At 45.4% G+C, this 16736-nt stretch overlaps 1 protein-coding gene across 2 annotated transcripts in view; it reads left to right on the top strand.

Moving 5' to 3' along the window:
- cntn4 (contactin 4) overlaps positions 1-16736 on the top strand; it is a 106886-nt gene that overhangs the window by 65535 nt on the left and 24615 nt on the right. For both annotated transcript variants that reach the window (XM_037490454.2, XM_037490453.2), the window contains exons 7-11: positions 48-150; positions 948-1132; positions 4268-4407; positions 8172-8301; positions 9251-9401. In XM_037490454.2, coding sequence (XP_037346351.1) covers positions 48-150; positions 948-1132; positions 4268-4407; positions 8172-8301; positions 9251-9401 — 709 coding nt within the window. The remainder of the gene's footprint in view (positions 1-47; positions 151-947; positions 1133-4267; positions 4408-8171; positions 8302-9250; positions 9402-16736) is intronic.

Here is a 16736-nt window from a genome sequence, read left to right as displayed (position 1 = left end):
TCCTCAGTTTCCTGTTGTCTGGCTCATTTGCGTCATTTGTCTTTCAGGTGTGATGGGCGAATACGAGCCAAAGATTGAAGTTCAGTTTCCAGAGGTCGTTCATGTTGCCAAAGGATCCTCTGTGAAGCTGGAATGCTTCGCTCTGGGAAAGTAAGGCAGACCCGGCATGCACACAAGAACAAGAGGAGACTTATTACCAGAAGTCTGTCATGTTTCACTCTGCTCTCTGCAGAGATCAAAGTTGCTTGGAATATGAACAACGATGAAATCATTACAAAAAGTGGTGTGTGGTTATAAGAAACCAAAATAAAGGCCGGTTTATTGCGCTTCTCAGCCTGCTTTTGAATAAAATATTTTATTTTATTTTCATGAAACACAAAGATGATCTGCCTTTCATGTGGAAGGTTCTGGGGACATCTGGGATTTTTAAAAATGAAATACTAAGTAAAAAGACAAGGCCTTTAAAAAGAGTGGTAGTAATTAGTTTCAGGCACAGACCGAATGTAAGAAGTGGTCAGAATATCATCCATGGCTTTATCAGTGTGGTGGCGGGTGTGGTTTCGGCTCGGCTGCAGAGGGAGAAGGGGGGGGGGGCGGCTCGGGGAACGGCGCCAGGTGAGAGCAATCCTAATCTGGGAGAGGCTGACTTTGGGCTGTGCTTAAAAACCCCAGTAGGAGAGACATCTCAGAGAGAGACATCTGGCAGAACGAAAGCAATAAAAACTGTCATCTTGTACTCACCTGTGCGGGCCTCTTCATTCCCGGAACCCCTCCCCCAGAACCCATACCGGCATACAGTAAATACCTTGAGTTCAGTATTTTATCCGCCGCCATCTTTTAAAGATATTTAAGGACATGAGTTCACCAATGAGCAGCACATCCTTCATATTAAGGGGTAAAAGCTGTGACTTCTAATGGTTAAACACCTCAACGCCTCTCTCTCACAGCCCGGTGCCGTCTATAAACTGGAGGAGAGTGGATGGTGTGCCCTTCCCCAGGAAAGTGGACATGAGGAAAGCCAGCGGCGTCCTGGAGATCCCTTACTTCCAGCAGGAGGACGCCGGCACGTACGAGTGCGTGGCGGAGAACTCCAGGGGGTCCAACGCGGTGAAAGGGAAGCTCTCCTTCTACGGTGGGTGAACCTGACACACATGAATATTTGACATCTGTCGGACCTGCTCAGACCAAAAAGCGGCAGGAAGCAGAAGCAGCCGGCGGCGATCGCGCACAGGCTGGTGTGGCGCGCGCGGAGGCCCTGGGCCAGTTTTAACGGCACATCAAAATGATTAAAGGCTGTCGGCCATGATGCCTCTGATATTTTGATCCGGATTAAAGGAGCGATGGGGATGATGCTGAGCCCGCTATTGGGTGCCACCAGATGGCATCGTGGTTGACGTCCAACTTGACTGGAGATTAAAGCCGGTGAATGTACTATGCATAGGCCTGTGGCACATATGTCAGGGACAAATTCCACACAGCAGCATCTGGATCGAGAGGAAAGGGGTCAGTAGTTCCACTCATTGTGACCGATGCCCCCCATATAAATATATATAGATATCTATATATATATTTGTATATTTAAGACGGCACAACAGTGGTAAACACTCTCTGAACAGCCTGTGAATTTTCCTCCCACCACGACCTCCCTTTGCCCACCTCCCTCTGGTCCCCCCCCCCCCCCTTTCGGGTCGTGCTGTGTCGGCCGTCAGACAGAAGTCATTCGGGGCATTAAACAATTTGCCGTGATTTACAGCGGTCCTGGAAGCCCGTCGCCCCCGCTCACCCCCGACAGCCTGGCAGCACGCTGTGATCTGCCAAGGCTTGACTTGTCCCTTGTCTCATTTTTGATGGGTTTGGTCAGTGTCTCCCCCCCCCTTCCTTTCTCTCTCTCGCTCTCTCTCTCTCTCTCTCTCTCTCCCCTGCTGTCAGCTGCCAGGTGATAAAAATCAGTAATCTTATTTTGAACTCCCCTTTGCATTAAGCCTCTGGGACATTCGTCAGCAGTGTAAGCCAATGGGGGAGTCGATAAGGGTATCTCCTGTGTGGGGGAGGAGATGAAGGTGTTACACCTGTGGTCACTTTAATGCGTCGACGTGATTCCCACCGGTGGAGTCTTTTGGATATGAAGGAGCTGCATTTCTTGTTCAATGAAGCCGAGACACAAGTTCAATCAGTCCATCATGGTGTAATTAGATGTATTGTGTCTTCACACGGCAGAAGTTCTCTTCAGTTTGGCTTCCCCACGGCCACCGTGTCTTTTCTTTGCGTATCTGAGGCGGTGTTCAACCAACACTCAAGGACGAGTGTGGAAGTAAATGTCAGCCCCCCCCCTCACCACCACCCATTGTATCCTCGTCTGCGTTCTCTCACGGTGATTGCACCGATGAAGCAGATTCCCACCTGTGCCTTCGTCTTCAGCCACGTTGGCTCCGATTGTCTCCGGCCCGGTTCAGGCTCACACTCTCGTTTGGTAGCTGCTGACTGGGAGTCGGTACGTTGGCAGCGGGGCGAGGGATGGAGTGAGGTACCCTGTCAGCCAGGAGAAGAAGAAGAAGAATAGAGAATACAAATACAATGCGGTCCAGGAAGGTGCATTGTGGTCGTATTCCAAGGACGGATCCTTCCGGCCATCGGTCCTCCCCGACGGCTCTTTTCTAAACTCTCGTATCTCAAAGACTTCTTCAGGTGGTAGTAGAACGGATAGATTTCTAAAAATGATCAATGGGATTGAATTATTATTTGGTGACATGTCAGCGAGGAAAAGCGAGTCCAATAGATGTTTGGTCATATAGTTTGTAGTAGATGTAGTAGCCTGACCAATCTTTTTTCTTGAATTCCTCCATTTTCTCCTAGTTTACAGAAAAAGAGAAAAGAAGCTTTAATACAGAAGGGAGCCTTACTTTGTTCAATGGACTAATAGCATTTCTGTAATGATCTATTAATGAATTCCTCTTAAACTGAAACCATTGACTAAGGGCCGGTGAATCCCCAAAATCAATATCTGGTAACAAATTGAGAAGCTGTTGTAATCCACAAGAAGGAAGCTGTCCCTGCATGAGGCCCATGTCTTTGATCCAACAACAGAAGCACCAACCTTCTGTCAAAGAAGAACCACGGCCCTTTTCCCCCGTTTAGTGTTACAAACAAACACAAAGGCCCGTAGTAAGTCACATGGTCCACGGCGAAAAAGGCGCCTCTGATTCTTGGACTTTGATGATGAATCCGTGCAGACCGCTGACAAATCCCCCCCGTCTGTTCTCCACGTCCCTTCTCTTTCAAACCGCCGTCGCTCTGTGGCCTCCGCACACGGGTCGTAGCGCCGCGACGCCTCACTCGAAGGAGGAAGCGCAATTAGAGCAGGCACCGCTACTCGAGGGCCACCACAAAGGGCGGAGCGGAATGTGCCCGGATGGAGAAGGTGCGGCCTGCTCTTACCGCCATGATTGTAGCTGGACCCACACGTTTCTGATGTACGGAGCATCGCGCAGAGGCCGCTCTGCTGATCCGCTTTTATGTACCGCTTTGTTTTAAGGTGGGGGGGGGCTCAATTATCAAATAACCTTGAGTTACTTGCGTGACACGGCAAGAATCAATTGTCCTCCTGTATAATTAGACCATCAGTTAGTCAGATGGGATCTAATGAAGCGTTTTTATGGCACCAGAAGCCGACCTTGTGTGTAACTGGCTGCTTTTCCAGATTTCTGTTAAGTACCACATTTAAACCATATAAATGTTGGCGTGGGCTTATTTTGAAGGCGTTGTGTGTGGAAACAAATGTGACAACACATTCACCTTGTGGGGACCGGGGAGACGAAGACCAAGTGGGGATATAGTTGGGTATAGAGGGTTAAGATTATGCTGGTAGCAGCTATGGGTCACACAGCGCTACAGATGGAAGAGTGTCAATGCAATGCTATCAATGAGATGTCCGCTAAACATACAATGTTTGTACACCCTCGTTCCGTTGTGCCACTTTGTCATTTGAAGTCATTATAAATATAGAAGTTGTCACAAACATCGTCATGCTCACCTGACATGAAGTACAGCAGCGTGACAACACCAGCGACAGATGATTCAGCAGCGCCACACTTCATCTTCAAAACGGGAGCACGTGTTACTTCAAACGCCTCCTTCCTTGCAACATCGTCGTGGGGATAGGAAGGGGGGCAAGGAATTGAGGATGCACGTAAATGTGGGACTGTGTTGAACTTCGATGAGCATTGTTACCAGCTCCATCTTCACTCAGTGTTTTCCCTGTTTCCTGCAGCCCCTCCACATCTCATCGAGAAACCCCAAGAGGCCCAGAAGCTCATTGATGACTCGCTGGTGTGGGAGTGCAAAGCCACGGGGAAGCCGAAGCCTTCTTACCGCTGGATGAAAAACGGAGAGAACCTGGAGCCTGCGGAGGTGAGATCCTCTAGGGTCGTAGCTACCGACGCCGCACTCTGACGCACTTCTAACGGAGAAGGGCTGCACCTTCAGAGCTCTTTGTCCAAGCTCGGCCCACTAATTAGCACGCGTTGTGTTCCTCCTCGTCACAACATGCCGCCTCCCGTGCAGCAGGCTGCTGGGCAATTTACTCCGAGGACGGCCATTCGATTCAAAGGGATCGGACGGTGCTTTATGCTCCTGTAGAAAGCACAGTGATGTAAGAGCTGCTCTAATCTGGTGGTATATCTTTCTTTGGCAAGTGCTGTTATTAATCCTGCACCACCAAACGTGGAAAAAGTAACTCCTCCATATGAAGACTGTATATCCTCCTTCCATTCCTCGCTGCTGAATTCCCATTATGTATTTAACAATGAGAGATGGGCCCATTTTTGGCTCTGCTTTCTTATGCAGAAAGATTTGACTTGTTGGCCTTTGCAAAAATAACATTTTTTACAGTTTAATACTCGTAATATAAATATAATAATATTATTATAGTCGGATCATTTAGCCAGGTTGTTAGGGAAAGATTGATTAGACACTGAAGCGCAGCTCGCACCTGATAAATAAACAGGCGACATGTTAATACGCTTCATTAGGCAAAAAGAGGCGACAAACACATCGGAGGACGTCGATCAGTTGGATGTAATGTGCGTCGTCGTCGGAGTGAGGCCCGGCGGTCGGTGCTGTTGCCAGGGGCAACGGGCACACACGAAAAAAACGCCCGGTCGCCCTGAGGGAGGAATAATCAACAATCTGTTCAGCCAATGGCTTACATTTAACCCAAACCTTTTATCAGGTAACTCTCTTGTGTTTGTTGGACACCCCCATCCCTGTTTTTTCCTCGTTTTATTCTCAACTGCATCAAACCAAAGTGAAACAGCGGTTAAAAACATCTACCAACACACCCATGTGTGATTAAAGGTTACAACGATTTCTATTTCCTCCCTTCACATAAATACAATATGTGTATAAATTCAAAAGGCCTGGGTGAATGGATCAATCAACCGAGGTGTCACAATGTTTGAAATGGCACCATTAACCACAGTGACTTAACGAGAGGAAGTGGGAAAGGTCAATGATGTAAAAGAGCAGTGGAGAGGGACGACGCACCATTTGTTGTTATTTATTACGCCGGATCAATTGAGACCTTTCTGATGGCGTGCTCATTTCTGCTGACACTTTTAGAAGTTTAAGCACCAGAAATAAAGAAATCAAAGTTTATTTTCCCATGTATGACGGTCTGTTGAACTATACATATATACTATACATGACGTCTTATAAAGGGTTTAACCTGAGCCCGCCCATGGGGATAAATATACCTTTGTTTTAAACACAGCGTTATTGGTCGGTAGTCGATGCACGCTCACGTATCGCCAAGAAATGAACGCAGGGGGAAACGTTCAGAGTTATGGGCCATATCTATTGCTGGGGAAATTGACTATAAAGCACAGGAGATTTCTAGGGAGTCATGATATATATAGCTGAGGATATGTGCATTCAATTATTCAATGTCAGTCATGTGAAATATTGAAGCGCCGCGACTGTTTCCCTCTAATAATAGTAGCTCTCGGACTGGTTCTACAAAGGGACGGCTCTTTGTTGGACATGCTGCTGGGCTCCGGCCGTATGGATTATGAGACCCTTATGAGGGCTTTTGGTGCTTTGTATCGCTGCCCCGTGTGACAATAGCAACGCTTTATTGGAATGCTTCTTTTTCACTGCGTTATTGATGGTAGCTGCTGCAGGATTAGGTGGCCGTGCAATAGAAGGGGAAACTCCACCGTGAAACAGGATTAGTCCATTGGAATCAGTGAGGGACCACCAGGTGTGGTAATTCCTGTTAGCACTGCATGTACTACACACTCATCACGGAAAAACAACAAATTAGGTATTTGTAATTATAGATGAAGACTCCATTGATCCTTGCAGTATTTACAGCGTATCAAAAAAAACTAAACAGCTGCAAACTTCAGTTACTGTGCGTATTAAAACAGCCAAATCATGATCTGCTTTATTTTAATGTAGGCTCCAATCGTTCCTTTCCTTATTCCGTATTATTTTGTGACTAATAACAAATAACTTTTAATGAATAATAACAGGATACAGGTGCTGGTACTCCTGTCTGTCTAAACAGACATCGACTGTACTCTGAATAAGTCCCTCACACAAGCCCACTTCAAAACTCCTGAAGTGTCCCTTTTAAGTAGAAGATCTGAGGTCTTCCACTGTGGCTCGATCTAGATCTAATGCAGTCCTCTGCCCCCCCCCACACACACACACACTTCCCCTGTTAATTCAAGCTCAAGTGGAGCAAACAGGCTGAGCTCAGAGCTTTTGTTCTTGCTATTGCAAAGCCACTTTGGAGCTTAGTTCATGTCGACTGGAAGTTCTTTCTTGTGCAGGCATATCGAGAGTCATCAAATATCTCTGTGTGGAATTTGAAATTTAGTTTTTTTTACAGTAAGCACAAGTAATCCTTTTGTTGATCAAATACAATTTCACGTTGCTTATTTTCTCCTTTTTGTTGATTTTTATTAGACAGAAAAAAGACAATTTCCCACATCCACAAGAGTGGATTGATATTTTCATGATGATAAAATGGAGCTTTTTAAGCTGTAAAACAATCATCATTCTCTCAAAGGCCTCCAGTTATTATTAATTCTGAAGACGATAACAGTCGACAGCAACCAAACCAGAGAAGATGGTTCCTAAACCATATAATTCACTCTTTTATCCTTCCCTTCCTCTCACTGGTTTTCCCCCACTTTATGTCAAACGAATCGACCCGGCAAACGACATTGCCAATCCTTCTCCTTCAGCATACGGCGTACAGATGGTCCCTGCAGGTCCCCCAGTGAAAAACTGCTGATTTGAGAGGAACGTCATGCTTAATTAATGGCAGCCATAAACGGGAGTGCTCTCTCCGTGCACAGACTGATATACGCCACCCTGGGCCGGCGGGGGTGCTCGCCCCTGTGCACCCGCAGCCGCTCAGGGTTATGGAAATCACAGGCGCAGACCTGCTCAAACACAGGATTAGTTTGTGATCCTTTAGTCCAGGACGGCCCCCCTTTCTACGTGCCTTAATCCCCCCCCCCCGAGGAAGACGCGGGAGATGAAGGGCACACGGGGGCCAGGACCTGACACAGCCGCACGGAGACACGGGAATAAGCGCTGGGGGGATTCAGAGCCCAAGTTCAGAGGGATGAATCCTATATCAAGGACTACATGTCTGACAGATGCACTGGACTCAAAGTTCATTGGGACCCGCCGTCCTTAAATAGCTCCTCTTTTGATGGCTCACTGACGCACCCCCCCCCTGACAACGTCCAAACAGATGAGGAGGAGGGACACAGTCGGACCATGTACGCTGGCACTTAGTATGTATGCTGGCATACTTATCAGAAAAGCAATTTTCACAATGCATTATACCTCAGATGTTACGATTTTCACCCCCCCTCCCCCTGCTGAAGGGGAAACAGGCCCTGTGGTGCAGTTGCAGATATAAATAGGGCACGGTTTTATTTCCCTCTCATAAACATGCAGATTGATTAGGGTCATTTTCTGCTAGCCTGCCTCCATCCACCCAAGCCTTTCCCTCCATTAGTGATGAAAACCCTGATTTATTGCCACGTCTGTCACTTCCAGACCATAATTCACTGGCCACACTGGCTGGCTGCTTTCATATAAATGAGTGCCAGGAATAGGTGTATTAAAGCCGTGTGTCTCTATGTCTGCAGGAGCGCATACAGGTGGCCGACGGAGCGCTGTCCATCAGTCGCCTGACCCTGTCCGACACTGGAATGTACCAGTGCGTGGCCGGGAATAAGCACGGCGAGGTCTACTCCAACGCAGAGCTCCGGATCATAGGTGAGGCTCTGGCTCGCTCTCTGAACATTCCAAACATGCCGTAGTGGCTAATAATAAGGCCCAAAAATAGCTAAAACCATTGACAGACATAAGTTAATCTGCATATATCCATTTAAATAAATCATCATCTATGAACACTAATAGTGAAATGCAGAACTATTTCCTACCTTAGTTCACGAGAACAAGAACATTATGATGGATGGGAGGCGGGGCTAACAGTAGTTTTCTTGTTTTGTGACTGAATCCTGGCTCAATGGATGCAAGGAGAGAGAGTTTGAAAGTACTGCATCAGACGTCGTGTTGCTGCAACATAATGTTGATGACTTGAAATGTTTGACCTTTGTGGCAGTGGCCTGCAGAGGTCGCGACTGGCCTGGTGTGTAAATACGTGTGATGAACTAATTGCAGCACACAAGTTCCCGTGGTCCTCCTCTGCTCAGCGCAGCCGGATGACCTGCGACCCCTCTGCCTCATTGGCTACTGATTGAAAAGCATTAATTGTAAGAGGAATGCGTCCGGCTGACAGTGATGTGTTCCAGCACTGCTCCGCCCGCCAGCCCCGTCAGGCCCGTAAGGCCCGCCCCCCTCCACTCCTAGTGGTCCAACCGTAGGTGCAGGATTAAGAAAAGGAAGACGCCTCGAAGACAATATTGGATTTTTTGCAAAGGGACAATGTTTTAAAGCGGTTTGCAGACACGCGAGACGTTTTTGTCTTTGTGAAGAATAATGATAAAGTTCCAACAGTCTTTTCAACTATACAACATCAATGCTTTTTAAATACTAATCATTCAGATTGTGAGGAATAGGATGGAGTCTCACAATTACCCAAGGCAACAATGCAATGGATTCAAGAACTAATTTGAGAGAAATTCTGCATTAGATGATTTGAAGGGAAAGAAATGTGATGCATTTCCAAACACCTGCTTTTAATCTGCTTCTCTTGTCTCAGCCGTTGCCCCGGATTTCTCTCACAACCAACTGAAGAGCCAGACGCTAGTGAGGGTCGGAGGAGATGTGCTCATCGAGTGCAAGCCCAAGATGTCCCCGTGGGGCGTGGTCTCCTGGAGGAAGGGCAGCGAGCCGCTGCAGGAAAGCAACAGGTAACAAAAGCATTTGCTCACCACGACAGCATCAATGGCAACAGAGCTGAAAATGTCATTTTACACCTGCCAGAGATGTGGATGTCGTACTCAAAGTGGCGTTGCTGGCTTTCATTCCGCATACAAAACACTGACTTATGGATGAGAGCCCGGCTGTCTGCTGTGAGACCACGGCAGAAAACAATGTAAAGTTTAAAGACATTGAGCGAAAAGTGTAAATACATGTGCTGTAAACACAGAGAGCAGCCAAATGCAAACACTGAGGGAAAGGGGCTTCTGGGGAAGCATGGCTTGGAGCCTATGGCCTCTTACCAGGCCTTCAAGTTGGCAAGACAAAATGCTCCATCATATATTTGGGTGCCTGTTGTTTGGAGGTTATTATGCTGTTTTAGAAACATCCCGGCCTGAGTAGGGCTCAGTACTTTTCATTTCCTGTCTCCTATCAAAAATTAATGCCCCATAAATACGTAAATAAATAAAGTGCCTGGAAGAAGTGGACATCTCTACTTCCATAGCACGGAAAAATGCCCATTTGTAATGCAAGCCTAGCTTTTTAAGACTTAAATAGTCCAAATTTCCAAATCAATGTAACACCAGAAGTCTCCAGTCACTGCAGCATATTTTATTTCTGCATGTACGGGCAGAGATGTGGCAGGGACCGCTCGGAGGAAAAGCCTAAATGAGTAATGCTTTATGGGGTTTGGCTCTTTAAAACAGACCGGCTGCTGAGTTAACTCAAAGTAAACTCAAAGGGTCACTTCCCCTCAGCGAGGATCCGGTAATCCCATCATCCGACTTTTGACACCACGCTTCAGTGGAACTGAGGGTCACCTGAGCGACCCCGACACATCTGACCCCTGAGGCGCGTGAGCCGCTTTGGGGGCCGGTGTCAGTGCGGGTGATGTGTGAGGTCTGGTCCAGGTAGCCGCCTCGTGGTCCAGGGCTCGTCCATTGGGTGCCACCGCTCTAGCGTGACTGTGCCTGACAGCAGGGCTGTGTGCACAGTGTCCTGCCAGCCTTTGCATATATACAAAGCGCTGTTGTTGCTTGTCAAACAAAGTGGCGCTGGATTTGCATAGTGGTTTCGCCGCTGGTGCCCTTCGCTCGCCCTGCTGCACCTCCGTCACACGCCTCAGCGTCTCACCAGCTGGACCATTTCCCTCCTGTTCACTGGAATTCGTAGCGAGGATTGATTCCATATTTGTCTTTGTTGTGACATTATCTCCAAGCGATAAATCAAGAAGCGGAATGGTCCGTCCCGACGTTAAATAGGAGCTTCGTGATGCTTGTTGCTGCTGCACACACTTACAAAGCTCTGGCATATTCCTAACTATTAATCAGCTATGATACATAATGAATGATTCATATTTTGATCAATGAAGTGTTGTAAAATAATTATTACCATTATAATCGTCTTTAAGCGTAAGATATACAACACAAGAATGGCAAACATTAAATCAGAACTGTTGATTCCAGCAGTGGTGCAAATTTGTGATGGTTTTCAATATCAGATTTGAGTAGATTTCCCGCGTAATGGACAAGCTACCAGGCTCTTTTAACTGAACCTGACTGGAGTTTTTCTGAGGCAAATTCTTGTTGAAGCCTCAACTGCTTTATGCTAATTTATTCATTCATTTTCAGAGAAACGTCAATAATTTTTTTAATGGAATAGTAAGACTTGAAGAGGGCCGACACTTTGTGTGCGGGCAGAGAGCAGACATCTGACATGATGGTGGGGAGACTCGGGATGGATGCTGGATACAAACTGTTACCTTACGCTGCTCACTCCTCCTGCGACCACTAAATGTTATAAAAAGGAGAAATGGTTCATGCTATAACAATTCTCTCTAAAATCATTAAAACAGGATATTTAATGTTTGCAAACAAGGCTACTCAAAGGTCTTCATCTTCAGAGAACACAGACTTTCTGTTGTGCTATGGTGGAACATTATTGCAGTTTTTCCGACATTTAATCAACAACAAATATGTTTCCTGCATTTAGTTCCAGATGATTCAATTGTATTTGGCTTGAACCACCTGTGCCTCATGTTCCAAAAATATGAGATTCAAGATCCAACATCCCGCTGTATTACAGTACTTTAATCTTCTTTCTTTTTTTGCCATGATGCCGGGTTACGTTGCCAGCTCCGAAGTGAAATAACTATTTACAGAGCTTGAAACACGCCGGTGCATTTTAGATGATTACGACTCCCTCTACGGTTTTTCTTACCGCTTCCATGTTCTCTCTGACACAAACGTTATGAAAATGTCCAGCAATTGTTACGGCATCAGTAATCAGAAGAGCGTTTGCCCTTTTAAACATTTGGTTAGTAAGAGCTGGCCCATGTGTGTACATCACTTCATTAGTACAGTAAACAGCCAGCCGGTGGTTGTGAAAATCAATACAATTATCACTCATCATCCGTGTGATAAGATGTGCTGCTTTTCTATAATTTCCGATTTGGTTCAGCTAATAAGTGCAGATGAAAGGGTTGTGTTTTGTAGACATGTGCGTCTGATTAGTTCTGCACCTGTACGGAAGGGTGTGAGGTCACGAGAGGTAGCTGCAGACCCCTTTTGTTGAAGATTAATTGCCTTAATTGCGTTAGCACTTTGCTGCGGCTTCGGCAGAAGGGGGAACCGGTGTCACCAGCTGGATCATCCATCTTCATAGCAGCAGCTCCCTTCTATCCGAGGGGGTTGAGGGTGTGTGTGTGTGTGTAGGTCCTGCTGATGAGGGTGGAAGTGGGCCGTGTCGGGCGTGGAGGGAGAAGCATTTCACTGCGTCACTTCAATAAGACGCACTCGGTCGACTCCTTTCCCTGCAATAAAACTCCATATTTTAATGACTGGGAGGATTTGTGAGCTAATATTTGTGCTGGTTCATGCAGTCCTTTGATCGAGGTGTTTACCCTTTCACGGAGGCATCAGAGGCTTTTTAGGCATTGCACACTGGATAAGTGTTACCTTGTTGTTGTGTTTTTTTGATGTGACAAATGCTTTAGTTCAAAAATTAAAACCGTTAAATGTTTAATTTCATTGATTCATAATTGTTTTGCTCTCTGAGTTGAGTGCCAGTGAGAATTTGTTCTTATGTCAGGAAATCTATGGCAATCATATTTAGTAAGCACAGTGCAAACGGTTAGACGTCTAAGACATGGCAATGTGATGCAAATGATTTATGCCAAAAATATTTCTTCTTTCATTTTACTGCTCTATCGTTTAGGACTCCAGTATTCCAAAAATAATATTATCAAAATTGAATCGGTTTTCCTAAAATAACTCTCTGCTGCTCTGATGATACCTGTGACCCTGTATGTGATCACTCTCCGAAGCCTGAAATGCTGTTAGAATAGTTTAAAAAGTGTATAAATAATAGTTTTTTTTGTCACCACTATTTATTCTACAGACTGTAGAATAAACTTTTTTTTTTAAAGCTGAGAATATTTTGATGTTTCAAACATTCTCTCCAATGATTTCAATCCGGAAACTTTTATTGGCTTCAGCTACAAAGCTAATGAAACCGTTGACTGTGGGGAATGTTGTGCCGGTGGAAGCCTGTGTGCAAGTGGGAATGTAACCGCAATGAGAGAACAGGAAGCTTGTTGCCAAAGTCCAAAGCTTTATTAGCTCTTTTTTACCCCAGTTTAGTGGTCTCAAATCTCTAGAGACGTACATACACCAGGATGCTATTGGAACAAGCAAGAGATGTTCGGAAAACTTCTCTCGAATCACAGGGATGTTGAAATTCGTACATCTTGATTTCTCTTTTTAAAGAGCTATTGGAATGCGGTTGATTGACAAGGGTGTGAAGACTTTATAGCTACATACTTACAGCAAATGTTCTCCCAATGTCGATATTGTCGGCTTTTGACGCATTTACTAGTAATAAAATGTACTTTCTTGCCAAGAAATTGCACAGCAACCGTTTGCCTTCTTTATTGGCTTATTTTTTTAACACAGACAGAAATACTAAACACCTTGGAAAAGGCTCCCTAAAAAAGTAATTGATGCACCATGGAAACAACTGCAAACATGAGGCACACACGTACCTGCTGTGAAAGAATTTGAATGATTAGTTCATCAAAAAAATATCCTATCCACAATGCCCTGTAGATAATATTTTCTATTTGTCACATTTAAATGAAAACTATGACAAGACAAAGTGGAAAATGTATATATATTTTTTAGATTTAGCATTTTAAAACCTGTGAGAATAACATTTCAAGTAAACTTGGTTGAATGACATAACCCTCCAAAAGATGAATCCATTCTTCTAGCTTCATATCATACAGGACAAGTGACCCTTTGCTGCAAAGGAAGCACAATGGCCACCTTGGCGCAGCTTGACACACTAATGGGACGGTCCTTCCACGGTTCCTCCCATGACTTTGTCACCACTTGAGCTTAGATGTAGCCTACGCTTTGACGGCTCTTTAATTCTGCTTTCTGCTTTTTCCAAACCATTGACACACGCGTCGAAGAGCGAGTGGGAATCAGAGAGCATGAGAAATTACCAGCGAATGAAGCTCTCCGACTCGCTTCGTGCCCGGAGCCGTTTCCAAATCATCTGTTTGCTGTGTTCATGGCTTTTAAGTGGCGTCTGTAAATGTCTTGGATGTAGGTGGGAGCTTTAAAAGTTTCTGAGTGGCTCGATGACTTAAAGTGAGAAAACACACTGAAGCATCTGTCTGTGGCCTGGATGTTGATTTGTGCATTAGAGAGAGAGAGAGAGAGAGAGAGAGAGAGAGCAATAGTTGGATTGGCCAAATTCTATTGCTATCTGTAGTCATGACCCACAAGGAGATGTGTCCCTCCTGCATATTGTATGCCCCTCCCTTCTTGGGCCGTGCAGATAAGCAGGTCTGTCACGTAAACGCAGTGATCTCCATTTGGGGCCCATCTTCTCTGCAGAAAGCATCAACACGAGGCGCTGGAAGAGGCGTTCATTCGCTTCTTATCCTTTCCACGAGGCCTTTGTTCCGTCTCAAGGAGATTTTAATAAGAGTCTCGTCAGATGTCTATTTCATGAGTCACTTGGAATGAATAAGGCGTGTATGGGAACAGGTGTATTAATAAAGGTGGTGATTAAATGATCTGTGCGCTGCTATTCCAGTCCGTCCGTTCTCAGGCTGCATGCTGTTATTCTTATTAAAACCAGTGTTTATCATGTTTAAATGTCACTTTGCCTCTTTTCCCCCCCACGTCAGACCTCCAATTTCCTCATTTGCCTGTAATTGAACATCTGCTTGTGACGTGGATCTCTCTGTGGAGGTCAGGAGCGTGAGCTTGAACACTCGATGCGTATTCCTAAAGCTCTTCTAGCAGACGGGCCTCTGCCTCCACCTCTCTCAGGGCTCCCGTCCCGCCCTGAGAACGGGAGCAGGCGCAGGATTAGTGCTCCGCTGATCCTTGCAGCTGCAGACAAACACACACACACACACACACACAGATTACTGTAAATGTTTTATAAATCCCAACACGCCTCGGAGTTGGAGCTGCTCAGGAGGTGGAAATAATCTTGGTCGGATGAAACCTCAGTGTTACTTTAATGTATGGTTAGATGAACGGACCTGACAAGTAGCAATAGATGGATGGTAGTTTCAAATCCATGGATCCCCGTTCATGATGATGAACTGGATTTTTTTTTTGTACTTCTTAAAACCTTTTTGTGTAGTTGGCTTTGGCTTTGTGGTCAGTTTTGTGCTTTGCTTACTGTCTCGTTGTAGTCATTTGGTCTCTTGGTAGTTGTAGTTGCATCTCTTTGGGCATTTTATTTGCGTATTTGCTGTTTGTTGTTTTGTGTCACGTTGTAGTTGTTTTGTGTCTCCTGGTGGCGATTTGGTTTCAATCATTTTGTTGCTGTTTTGTGTGTTTTTGTAGCCCTATTGCCGCGACCATCAGGAATCAGGAAACATTTATTGCCATAATATGATGTACATACATGGAAATTGTCTTGGCGGTAGGTGCATGACAGAAGACAGTACAATAATGCACCAGCTAAACAAAGTGACAAGTGACAAGTGAAAGTGACAAAGTGTGTGTACATGTAGAGAGCGAGAGTCAGTCAAGGGGGCCCCGGCTCTGTTGATGAGCCCGACTGCCGAAGGGAAGAAACTGTTTGTGTGGCGGGACGTCTTTGTCCTGATGGACCTCAGCCTCCTGCCGGATGGGAGGGGCACAAACAGTTCATGTCCAGGTTGGGAGGGGTCGGCCACAATCATGAGGTCAATAGATGGATGGGAGGAATAAGTAGCTCATGATCTCGACAGAAAGGCTGGATCGTTATTAGAGGCGTATTTGCTGGCAGGTTGTGAGAGATGAAATTGCCTTTCACTCATATTCGAAACCCTAATTATCCAAATGGCTTTTACACTGTGCATGTGAACAGTTATCTTTTGTTAACTCCAACATAGAAGTATATGTTTTTGGTTTGGCAGCAGAGCTTTGTAGAAATATATATATCTTTAGAGTTCTTTCGTCAAGGTTTTGCAGCTCCATGTTTTTGTGAATTAGAGGTTGCGCAATGTTTTCGCTTTAGTTCCCTCATTCTTAAATGGTCTCAAAGGGTGCATTGACTGAAAATATTATAAACTGTCAATTCATGGTTTAAAAAATAAATCTTCAATCCAACCACTGATTGAACATCAAACGGCTTGAAGAAAAGTGGCCACATAAAATGATTCTGAGCATTAATGCGTCAGTGAGGAATCCCTCACACTCTTCTGCATAATCGCCTGCATACTCTCTTTGATTCCAAAAATTCATTACTTATAGGTTTGTAAAGCTACATGTAAATGTTAGACACACGACTTGCCTGGTCAGGGTGATCTGTACTGAAGGACACCTTGATGGACACGCAGCCTTTGCTTGTCACCGCAAGCATTCATTGAGTTTCTTGTTGTATTTAGAGACCGTCGGAATGATTCATAGCCGGTTCTGCCTGCACGCCCCACTGCTTCCCTCTCAGTATGTCCTGTAAATCATCAGGGCTTCACATCATGTGGTGCCATCAATTCTTTGTACATTTGCTATATTAGCAGTTTTTCCTTTTCTGCGCTGCTGACTGACTAAACTCAAATAAGAGACCACAGATAAAGTGAATTCCGCGACGTTTGCTGCGATTAGGTCGGAAAACCTCTTGCCTGCATCCCATCTACTGCTCGCTGGGATTATTTTTATCTGGAAGACTGCGGTTGATATCATTTCTCAAAGTGAGAATCCGCCAACGCAGCACGAGTGATCCATCTTAGTTCCTCTGACAATTTCCTGTGGAACATGTGTGTGCTCTTTATTCCTGAAGGGTTACCTCGGCACACGAGGAGAGATGAATAT

The sequence above is a fragment of the Pungitius pungitius genome, chromosome 8, assembly GCF_949316345.1.
Source record: "Pungitius pungitius chromosome 8, fPunPun2.1, whole genome shotgun sequence".
Taxonomy (NCBI): Eukaryota; Metazoa; Chordata; class Actinopteri; order Perciformes; family Gasterosteidae; genus Pungitius; species Pungitius pungitius.
This window is presented reverse-complemented; position numbering and strand designations above follow the sequence as displayed.